This window comes from Bos indicus x Bos taurus, chromosome 8 (assembly GCF_003369695.1).
Source record: "Bos indicus x Bos taurus breed Angus x Brahman F1 hybrid chromosome 8, Bos_hybrid_MaternalHap_v2.0, whole genome shotgun sequence".
Classification (NCBI taxonomy): Eukaryota; Metazoa; Chordata; class Mammalia; order Artiodactyla; family Bovidae; genus Bos; species Bos indicus x Bos taurus.
Genome location: NC_040083.1, coordinates 76,503,966 through 76,516,067, shown reverse-complemented (window position 1 = coordinate 76,516,067; position 12,102 = coordinate 76,503,966). Strand labels below are relative to the sequence as shown.

The window sequence follows — 12,102 nt, the reverse complement described above, 5'->3', positions numbered from 1 at the left end:
TTCAAACCTTTGATGAATGCCTTGATGAAATGTCAAGGCATTTATACAGGCATATCCACATGTGTAGTATGTGTATATATGTGTACCATATCTAATTCTTCAGCTTTACAACAGTCACATAGCGTGGTGAGGAGAACCCCAGGCTCACAGTCTGTCATTTCTCAGTTTGAGCCTGAATTCCCATTTCCTGGTTATTTCACCACAGACAAGTGATTTAAACTCTTTAAGCTTTAATGTCTTCGTATATTGAAAGAGGTGGTCATACCTCCTTCACTGCTGCATGATGATTTCATGAGACTTAGTCTGAGGGTTGAACAGGCCCCCGAGGGAAGTGACAAACACTTAGTGGGAAGTGGCAGACACTTAGGACCCAAGGTTGGTTTTCATTTGTTTCTACCTGTAAGAAAAAGTTGTTGGAGGGAAGGCAGTCTCCAGGACCCAAGGCAATGCATTGCCATGGGGAAGGGCTCGGGACACACGTGGAGAATGACTCAGATGTTCTGTTCCCCTGGGCCTGCCGGGAGGCAGCTGGGCCTGTTTGGAGGGACTCAGGTGTTCCAGCCATTTGTAGCTTGGATGCTGATGACATGTTTATGAGAGAAAGGGAGGGTGGGGAAGGGAACTAGGAGAAGAGAGGAGGGATGCAGAGAGAGGGAGAGAGAAAGAGAGAGGGGGGAGGGAAGGAAGGAAGAAAGGAGGGAAGGGGGTGAGAGAGAGATTACCAAATGAGCATGTCACCCTTATAAAGGATCTGAAATAATGAAGGAGCTTATGATGGGGTCATAAGTGGTTCATGACAGTCACCTGTCTGATCACAATTCCAGGCTTCATTCACAGCTTAAGAGAAACCCCCATCATTCTCCTGGGGTTTCACTGTCACTCACCACTGTCCCCAGGGGATGCTCAGTGCTGCGAAATGGTTCCTAGGACCCTGTTTCTGGGTGTGCGCACTCTTTGAGAAATCTGAAGTTTATCTGTGTTGCTTTTCCCCTTCCTCTGGGAGCAACATAGTGCTGCTCAGCAGGTTTTGGCAGCACTGTTAAAACCCTTGGAGACATTCAAGTTTAAAATCAGGATGACGGTGATACCCTGATGAGATTTAGTCCTTCCATCTCCTCCAAGGTGGAGTGCGTGCTTCTGAAAGCTGCCTCTCATACACAGAGCTAAAGAATGTTCGAACCCCATGGTTCTTTCCTGTGAAGACTGCAAGTTCCTGGTTAGGGTGCACTGTCTTCCATAAAGGAAAAGCAAATCAATACTAATCTGAGCAGCAGACTAGCCTGTGAGTGTTTCAGAACGCATTTAAGCATTAGTGAATCATGGTCAATTCTCCAAGGGCAAGCTCAATATGGATCTGTAATGGGAAACTCTCCATCCTGTTTTATGTTTGAGATAAAACCACAAAGCCCCCATCCAGATGATCAGGGTCCCATTTCATCCCTCGTTGCTATTATCAGTGGCCACACTCACAGATGCTGTCTGGAGAGTAGAGTTGGAAATGGACTGGCAGACCTCAAAGAAGCCTTTTAGCTCAAAAACGCAGTGGTGTCCACAGGCCATTTGTAGCAAATCCAGTAAAAGCTGGATTCATAAAACTCTCTGTGGCTGGGGGAGTTATTACAGCAGCCTTGGAGATCGTTACAAATGCAGATAAAGATCTGCTTTGTCAGAACTGCTTATGCTTTCAGAGTGATAGGAAATGGGGAGTAAAGGATTAGAAAGCTGAGGGCATGTGACTCTTTATTGGCATCTTGTTTGCTAACATTCTTTGAAGGAGCATGTTTTAAGCTTTCAGAATGTTCTGAGTATATAAAACAGGCAGCCACCCAGAGTCTGCTACCTGTACACACTGAATGTGAGTATTTTCAATGCATGCTTTGCATTGTCTTTCATAATGAAAATTGCAAAACAAACACACAAAGCCGTAGGGATCTATTTTTGGCCTTTCTTGGTACACATCTTTTCCTGTTCCTTCTGCAAAACAGTAACATGTCAGGATTACTGATCTTATCTCCTACTCCTGGATGTCCAATCCCTGTGGGTCTGTGGTTCCTTCTAGCTATTCAGAACTGTGTTAGATGTCACTTCCTCCAAGAAGTCTTCCTGGACTATTAAAGGAACCTCTCTCTGCACATTATTCTTTCTAGTGTCTCTGTTTTGTTGTCTTTTAATAAGCACTTATATCAGAAATTATCTTGTTAAGTTGGTTGGGGGCTTATTATGCATCGCCTCTTATGTAGAATCTAAATTTCATGGAAGTGGGACTCTGGGAGTCTTTTTCACTGCAGTACCCCTGTGTCTGGCACATAGTAAATTCTCCACTATGTTAATTGAAGCAGGGCACTTGCATAAATTGCACCAGAGTATGCTCTATCTCTGTACCTGGGAAAGAGTGATTGGTTTACTCCCTCATCCATGTGTTCTCCAAGCATTTATTGGACACTCCTAGGTGGCAGACATTGTTTTGTGAAGTCCCTTTGAGGGGTAGGGGCAGACAGGTAAACAGGAAGTTTTGATGGTGTCTCAGTGTCTACATAGAGGGACACAGGGGGTCCCCACTCTGATCCCATCAAGCGGCCCCTCATCAAGCAAGGGTGGTGAGGGAAGTTTTCTGAAGAAGTCGACCCTGGAGCTGTAATGTCTTGTATCTCAAGTTCTTTTGGAACAAGCTCTCCCCAAAGAAGGGAAGTGCCACTGCCCTGTGTGCCCTTTAAAGTCAATACCTATTTTGCCATCTTCTGATCACATTCATCATTTGGCTTCAGCTCTTTGGATTTTGCTGACAATTAAATTCTCTTTTATTTTAATTTTACATTCTCACATGCCAGCCCATGTGCGTATGTTATTTGTTGTAACCTTGCCCTCAATACCATGCGCAGGAGAGAACCACATGCTGCTTACCCAACTCCTCTTGGGATGGAAAACAGAATTTTAAATGAGCTTAATCATTCATAAGCTTTTGCTTCAGGTGAAGTCAAAGTTAAAGATAAGCTTCAAAGAACTAGAAAGCAGGGCAAGTGACGGGGCAGACGTTGACATTTACCTTGTCAGCAACCCTGTGCAGGTTCCATGGCGTTCCTTCTCTTAGTTTGCCAGGCTACTTATTTGCTGTGTTTGGCAGTACAAGGCCATTGTATCTCACAAGTTTTCCTGAAAGGAGAAGTACCCACCACGAACAATACAATGCAACACAAAACTGCATAAGCACAGACAATGCTACTAACCACTGTGCAAGCTGACATTTGCATTGGGTGTGGCATAGTTTACTATCAGTGATCCACTCCCTATGGAAAAGTAGGCTCTGAGTTATACCATTTCCTAAATTTTGGGGTCCATAGCCAGCTCACAGGGGTCATGTGTATGTGTGTGTGTGTTTATATGTGTCGGTGTGTTATGGGTGGGTTTTTTTTGAAGGTTAGATTGAGTTAATCACTAGTTGGTGGCTCACTTTCATCCCTGGTCCCATTGGCCCACCTATTGGTTGAGTTTCCTTTTTTTTCATTAGTCTTATTCCTAAAGGCAACAACTGGATTCTTGTATGTCATTGACTTGACATAACATCCTTGTAAAATGATTAGTATTATTTTGTGTGTATATATTCTTAAGTTTCATAAATTAAATAGGGCTATATTTAATCCTTCCTTTTTATGCTCAGAACCCTGGGGAATCTACTCACATTTCTGGGTATAGTTCTATTTTGTTGCTTTGAATTGCTGCAGAGAGTCCAGTGGGGTACATTGCCCTTGTGCTATTTACTGCTCTCAGCAGTAATGAACACCCAAGTTGCCCCATATCTTTTGTTGCACCTAGAGTTTTTCTAGAATATATGCCCAGAAATGGGCTTGCTGGGTTGTAAGATTAGACTAAATACTCTGGGCTTGCTCTCTAGAAGAGCTGCATGCATCAAGAATCTTCAAATATGTCATAAGCACTTCTATTTCTTCATGTTCCGGCCAACACATAGAATCATCTGACTTACTAAACTTTTTGTTAATCTTATAAGTATAAAGTGACATCTTCGAGTTTTGGTTTGCATAGCCCCCTCAGCACTGATGAGTTTGAGCAACTCTCCATACATGAGCTCTTTGGGTTTCCCCTTCTGTGAATTGGCTGTTGACATTCCTTCACCTTTTCCTATTGGAATTCCTCCCCACTTACTTATAGATTTGTAGGAATTTTTTTTCTTTATTCTAGATATTAGCCTTTGTCTGATTTCTATTTTGCAGATATGTTATTTCAACTTATTATTTTGACTATATTAGTGAAATGTTTTAATATTGATATCAAATTAATCAATTTCCCCTCTGTGGCTGATGACATTTGGGATCTTAGTTTGAAAGTCCTTCCTCATGTCTTGTGCATTTAGGTTGTACTGTAATTTGAACTCTATTGAGAAGCTTTAAAGAGCTTTGCTTTCCTCCCTGTTTTGTCCTTTTACCATCATTAGATGATTCAACAGTACAGGGACAGTAGATGCAAATTACAGAGTTGGATGTGATTTTGCAGATGTGCTCAAGGCATATTGATTTCTATCTACTTCAAAGTCATGTTGATGATCAAGTTCTTCCAATACAGTTTTCCCACCACCTTTAATTTACTTTCCTGGGCTATTTCTGCCTGAGATGCTTGCCTCTTCTGGCTCATTTTTCTTAGAAAGCTTGTGGAATCAGTAGAATGTACTCCCATTGCAAGAACAGCCCCTTTGCTGCTTCAGGCTGTGGTCAGTGCTCATCCTTAGTCCATCTTCTCATAGACCTTCTGGGTGCTCAGAAATGTGCAGGCATTTCTTTTTACCTCTAAAGATCCTCTGCAGGAACCCTGTATTAGAACCCAGAAACCTTAAAGAAACCTTAATCAGGGATGCTCAGCCATACTTAGACACGCTCTCTTTAATTTGAAGAGCAATCCATTTATTTTTAAATAAATAAATCCTCTTGGGTCCTTTATGTTTTGATTTTTTTCATTGAATGGGCCACACCTGCACAAATCTCAGAGTAAACAGCTCCAGTCAGGGAATTCTTTGACTCAGAGAAAATTAGCTATGAAAGGAGGCTTGAGGAACACTCAGTGGGTTCCAAATACAGGTGGTAACACTCCTATCATGGGGAACACTTGGAAATATTGGGAGGCATTTTGGGTGTTCACAATAGTGGGTGTGCCACCACCACCTAGAACCTGAAGGGTGGGAGTGCTCAATGGTTGAGCTCATACCTTGGAAGGTCTGAAACAATAAAGAATTGTTTATTTCCCCAAATGCCAATAGTGCCCCACTGAGAAACAACTATTTAGATTCCTTTACTGTATAGTTGAAGAAAATGAGACTCAGAGAGTTCATTCAACAAGTGTCCAAGATCACACAGCTAAATCTAAACTAGAATATGACCTTCTAGACACTCAGGCTGTAGTCTTTCCATAGAGACAAACACATTTTGTTGCGTGAGCTTGTTCCACTCTCTTCTTTTGGGTGGCAGGAGCCATTCCATGTATATCCTGTTTTTGTTGTTTTTAATCTTTCTGTTTATTTTTTATTCGTTACAGCTGAGCTTGGTGATTATGATCCTGATGAGCATCCTGAGAATTACATCAGTGAATTTGAGATTTTCCCCAAGCAGTCACAGAAGCTGGAAAGAAAAATAGTGGAAATCCATAAAAATGAACTCAGGTAATAGCGGTAGACGTTCGTAGGAATGATAGAGGTGAGAAAGTATTCATACTACAGGGAATGTGGAAATCATGTCGTGAACTAAAAATATTTGTAATGTGGGGGCAGACTGTTTCAGGTGGCAGGGCAATATTTCTGGGCACTGGCAAGGTCCCCCATCAATGACAGTCTCAATAATGTGGGGTCCCCTGGGTGGCTGTTTATGAACCATCAGCAATTATTAGAGCCATATATTTTCTTATGGGTTTTGACTACCCTGAGTTTCTGAAAGTGGAATCTAGGATAATTAAGTAATCCTTTCTGTTTTGAACTTTGCATTGCCTCTCCCCTGTCCAGTGGTCTTTACAGAAATTTTGACCCCAAGAATTAATAGAATAGAATCCATTGGCAAGGTTTCCTTTACTGAGCTGCTTTCAAGATAACAGATTCAGTGTCTGCTTCTCTTTGCCTTGTCTGTGAGGCTCTAGGATGATTGTTAACTACAGAGTAGTACCATTAAAAAGAGCAAAATCACATACAGTATTTATTCACTGTGTAACGGACACTATTCTAAGTACTTGTACATATTGGTTCATTTAATCTTTGCAGTAGTCCCGGAAATAGGTCCCATGGTTCTTCCATTCTACAGTTGAGGGAACTGAAGCGCAGAGAGGTTAAACATTTTACCAAAGATCACACAGCTAGCAAGTGATACAGGCAGGATTTGAGTCCAGGCGGCCTAGCTCCAGGCTTTTGAGTATTGTGGTACTTGTACTATGCATAGGCTAACAGGAAGGAATGAAGCATGGATAGGAATCATCACCAGTTTGGAATCCAGGTAACTCAGGTATTCTAGTAACTAGAACTTAGATTCCTGCAAATAACAGGGAATTCATTTTGATAATAATAGCAAGCATGGGCTGTGATATGACAAGTATGGATGAAGAACTACAAGTACTGAGGTGCTTCCACCTTCTGGGATCCTGGTAATTATATCTATCTATCTATCTATCTATCTATCTAATGTCATTGGATTATGAGCCCTGGAACAAATAACTGTCCCCTTGAGAGGGAGTGCCGAGATCGTGCTTTATGCAGGCACTCCCCCTTCTGGTGAGTTTGAGAAGACTGTATATGTGGGCCTTAAAGGTTCTGCTTTAGTAAGACCTTTGTTCTTAAGAGATAAAGATGATTAGACATCAAGAAATTGTACCGATTTCAGAAACTAACATACCTTTTCTAGGGGTAATTTTAGGGTATCGTCTCCTAATGCAAGTTTTGTTGAAAATATGACCATCTGCCTACTCTTTCTACATTTCGGGGACTAGCAGGCTGGAGGTAAAAGTAAAGTCCTGATGTTGCCGTGGGGCTTCCCGGGTGGCTTAGGGGTAAAGAATCTGCCTGTGATGCAGAAGATGCACGAGATTCCACAAGTTTGATCCCTAGGTCAGGAAGATCCCGTGAGGGCATGGCACCTCACTCCAGTATTCTTACCTGAAGAATCCCATGGACAGAGGAGCCTGGCAGGCTGCAGTCCGTGGGGTCACAAGGAGTCCAACGCAACTGAAACAACCTAGCACAGTGTTGCCATGAGGGCTGTGGACCAGCAGCATGTGAGCAGCACAGGGTGAGACCCTTGGGACCAAGGAGTCACAGCCACTGTGCAGCTTAATAGTGAAAGGAGGTGCAACAGTCTGCTCTGAACATAATTTGCAGGGCCTCAGATGCTTGGAACATATGATAATAAATGTTTGTTGAGCTCTTACTGGATGCCAAAATACTATGCTAAGTGCCTAGCATACATCACCCCACTCAGTCTTCCCGAACTCTACGAGGTAGGTTCCATTGTTGTTCCCCATCTGAGGTGAAGAAAGCACAGCCTGGAGTGAAGGACTTGTTAGTAGCAGAGTCTGGACTTGAACCTTGTTCTTACCTGACACTAACACCCATGCTCTTATCCCCTGGGCTGAGCAGCCAGAAGGCAACCTGGTAGTCATATGGATGTTCCGCAGTGATCACCATGGTGAGGGTGGAGACTGTGATAGGAGAACCAGTTAGTTCTGTCATCCAGTACACATGCTGGGGACCTCACAAGAATAGGAGTAGAAAAAACTAAAGACAATGTCTTGAGAGACATTGAAGCAAGACTTGGTGACCTACTGAGTTTCATGAGTAAATGAGTGGATTAAAGAAGATTCCAGATTGCTTTTTGTAATCAGAAAGCTGTAGATTGGACCTTGTGCCAGCTCCTGAATTTGTTGATAACCCTGAAAGTAGTCATCATGCATCTAGAGAATATAGAGCATCAGCAGTCAGCTGTGGTTTGTAGATCCCAGAAGTAGATGCCACGGCTTGGCCAACACTGCTTTGCTGTGTTGCGACACATTTGTAATGCCCAGATGGCCCTTGTGAAGAAGTCAATGTTGTATGTGTGGAGGATGAAACAGCCACAAATCATGTGATATTGCAAAGAGAGATTCAGAGGATATTTTCCTGTGTGTTTTTGCTCCTTTTTCTCCTTAAGTAGATATATGTTTATGAATCAGTGCAGCAGAGAGAGATTTCAAGTTTGATGAGAAGATAAGAAGAGCAGCCAAGCTGATAAGGTAGAAGAGAAGGGGCTTTTAGAATTGGCTGGGAACTTGCTGCAGAGACTGGAGGTGACCCTGGGGATCAGCAAGCCCTTTGTGCACAGGTCATGAACGTATTGATCTTCTTGTGTGGGAACTGGACCTTTGGCTGGACTGCTCTGCAAACCTGAGAGTGCCCGGAAAGAGTCATAGATGGTAGAGACCCGTCTGTGACTTGGTGAGGCTGCACCAGGGTGTTACTATCTTACTCTCCATGGTTATCACAACACCTGTGACCGTCCCACACAACAAAGGGATAAAGCATGATCAATGATCTGTCATTATGGAAACTTTCTGAAAGGTTTCCAGTTGGCCTTTGTTGGGGTTTGAAGGGTCCTCCCAATAATGTTCCGCTCCTACCCATTTTCTGAAAAAATCAAGAAAGAAAACAAAAGAGATGGCAAAAGAGACTCTCAGACACTAACAAAAGGACCATGATTTGCCAGATAAACAGTACTAATTCTGGGGGTTCACAACCTTCTCCAGCCTTTTTACTTGATTAGAATCATTCTCCTCCTATGCTCTCTGTGGAAGGACTAAAGTTGTGATTCTTGAGAGAAAATTAATCAGAGAGGAAAATCTTTCCTTCTTAGGAGGCTACACAGCACTTGAAGGTGGACCCAAGGTGGCTTGATAGACAGACCTTAATAAGAGAGTTCTTTAGGGGGAAGAAAGAGAGAGAGAAAGACTCCAGAATTTTGAGGTGCTTGAAAATATAAGGCCAAGATTTTAGTAAGTCTGCTTGGACTACGTGCTTAGACTCTTTTAGATGTTGAAGAGATTTGTGAATGAAGTTCATGGGTCAGCTTTGCCTCTTCAAATGTGCCACATCACTGACTGACAGAGGGGAGAAGACATAGTTTTGCAAGTGTAATACTGCAATTATTGATCATCTTTGTATCAGTCAAGGTAAGCTAGATTTTCCTGAGGAAACAACTCCTAAAAGCTCAGTGGGTTAGAACAAGAAACGTTTGTTTCTTGCTCTGATGTACACCCATGAGAGGTCAGCTGGGGGACTTGGTTCATCATTGGCACTTAGGGCAGTCACGAGCTTGGATTTGCCAGGAAAAAGAGAGCTGTGGAAAGCCCTGCTTTAGCTTGGAAGTGATACATGTCACTTCTGCTTATCCACTGTGTCAGAACTAGTCACATGGCCCCACTCAACAGCCCGCCAGGCTCATCTGTCCATGGAGTTCTCCAGGCAAGAATACTGGAGTGGGTAGCCATTCCCTTCTCCTGAGGATCTTCCCAACCCAGGGATCGACCCCAAATCTCCTGCACTGTAAGTGGATCCTTTATCATCGGAGCCACCAGGGAAGCCCCAACACAACAGCCAGGAAGTGCAGTTCTGATTCAGGTGTCCAGAAGGTGTGAAGTGGAAACAGCTGGCAAACATCTCTTAATGGCCTTCACAATCTCATTGACTAATAGAGTTTTTGTTTTAATAGACTTTATTTTTTAGAAGAGTTTTAGTTTCACATTAGAATTAAGAAGAGGAAAGTATACAGATTTCCTCTATATTCCCTGCCTCTCTACTTGTACAACTTCCCCCATATCTATGTCCATCCCCCACCAGAGTGGTACATTTGTTATAATAGATGAAACTACATTGATTTGTAGGTATTATGCACAGCCCATATACTTTAGGGTTAACCCTTGAGGTTGTACATTCTGTGGATTTGGACAACAGTATAATAACATATATCCATGATTATAATAGCATATAGAAAATTTTCACTGCCCTGAACATATTCTGTGCTCTGCCTTATTCATCCCTCCCTAACCTCTGGCAACCACTGATCTGTTACCTGTCTCCATAGTTTTGCCTTTTCTAGAATGTCATGTAGTTGAAACCTTATAGTATGCAGCCTTTTCAAATTAGCTTCTTTCACTAAGCAGTATGTACTTACGATTCCTGCTTGTCTTTCTATTGATAGCTCATTTCTTTCTACTGCTGAATAATATTCTGTTGTATGTACCACAGTTTATTTATCCTTTTACCTAGAACATATGGTTGCTTTCAAGTTTTGGAAATTATGAATAAAGTTATTATAATCGTCCATGGGCAGGCTTTTGTGTGGGCATAAATTTTCATCTCCTTTGGGTAAATATCAGGAAGCATGATTGTTGGATTGTATGGTAAGAGTATATTTAATTTTGTAAGAACTGCCAAACTGTCTTCCAAGTTGGCTGTGCCATTTTGCATTCCCACCAGCCATGAGTTCTTGTTGTTCCACAATCTTTACCAGCATTTGGTGTTTTCAGTGTTCTGGATTTTGGCCATTCTAGTAGGTATATCGGAGAGGGCAATGGCACCCCACTCTAGTACTCTTGCCTGGAAAATCCCATGGACGGAGGAGCCTGGTAGGCTGCAGTCCATGGGGTCGCTAAGAGTCAGACATGACTGAGTGACTTCACTTTCACTTTTCACTTTCATGCATCGGAGAAGGAAATGGCAACCCACTCCAGTGTTCTTGCCTGGAGAATCCCAGGGACGGGGGAGCCTGGTGGGCTGCCGTCTATGGGGTCACACAGAGTCGGACATGACTGAAGTGAATTAGCAGCAGCAGCAGTAGGCATATAGCTGACAGAGGTTTATTTAGAAAGATTTTTTGTAAAAGCATCTTTGGGCTTCTTAATGTCCTCTGAACTAAAGAATGTAGATACGTATCATTCACATTTTTAAATATATGTCAGTGCTAAAACTTGCTGAAGGCAAATGCTTCTTTTAGATCAGGTGTAGTTAATGAATTTGTTTGGCTCTTTGGGCTGTATGGTCTCCATTGCATCCGCTCAACTCTGCTTCTATAGAGTGACATAGACAATACATAAATGAGTGAGTGGTGATTCACTAAAACCTTATTGACAAAGCAGATTGTGGACCAGATTTGATCCATGGGTTCTAGTTCACTGACCTGTTTTAAATACCTGAGTTCCCTGGTGGCTCAGATAGTAAAGAATCTGCCTGCAATGCAAGAGACATGGGTTCGATCCCTGGGTCAGGAAGATCCCCTGGAGAAGGGAATGGCTACCCAGTCCAGTATTCTTGCCTGGAGAATTCCATGGACAGAGGACAGTCCCTGGGGTTGCAAAGTGTCAGACATGACTGAGTGACTAACACTGACTTTTCAGAACAGATCTAGAATCAATTTTTTCTTCACTATCCTGACTCTGGTTGGATGGCATCACCGACTCAGGATGTTTGAGCAAGCTCCAGGAGATGGTGAAGGACAGTGAAGCCTGGTGTGCTGCAGTCCATGAGGTCACAGAGTCAGATACGACTGGGTGACTGAACAACAAATCCTGACTCTGAAGATAATTTTAAGGCAAAAAGATCCATATTTGTTTTTAAAATTTGGTATAAGAAATGAGCTCATGATTTATACATTTTGAATTTGGTATGCAGAGATGAGATTCTAGCAATAGGACTGCTTAGAAATAGGATATTCCTCTTTCTAGAGCCCTCTGGTGGCTGGAGGACGCCATTGCCATAATCCCTGCTGGGTGTATGTGCTGTTGTGTCCAACTGTTTGCGACCCCATGGACTGTAGCCCACCATGCTCCTCTGTCCATGGGATTTCCCAGGCAAGAATACTGGAATGGGTTGCCATTTCCTTTTCCAGGGGATCTTCCCAACCCAGGGATTGAACCCGTGTCTCTTATGTCTCCTGCGCTGGCAGGCTGGTTCTTTACCACCAGCACTACATTGGAAGCCCCCACAATCCCTGGGGATGTGAGTTATGTTTTACTCTCTTGGTTTCTGTTTTCCACAGCTTTAATCCCAACCATCTGGGTTAAGAGGGATGACCTCTGCCATTAGCTCTGAGGGTG

The 12,102-nt window shown here is 42.8% G+C and overlaps 1 protein-coding gene across 2 annotated transcripts in view; it reads left to right on the top strand.

The window, feature by feature from the left end:
• The window catches only part of FRMD3 (FERM domain containing 3), a 341,097-nt gene that overhangs the window by 222,221 nt on the left and 106,774 nt on the right, over positions 1-12,102 (top strand). For both annotated transcript variants that reach the window (XM_027550087.1, XM_027550086.1), the window contains exon 6: positions 5,539-5,662. In XM_027550087.1, the coding sequence (XP_027405888.1) occupies positions 5,539-5,662 (124 nt within the window). The remainder of the gene's footprint in view (positions 1-5,538; positions 5,663-12,102) is intronic.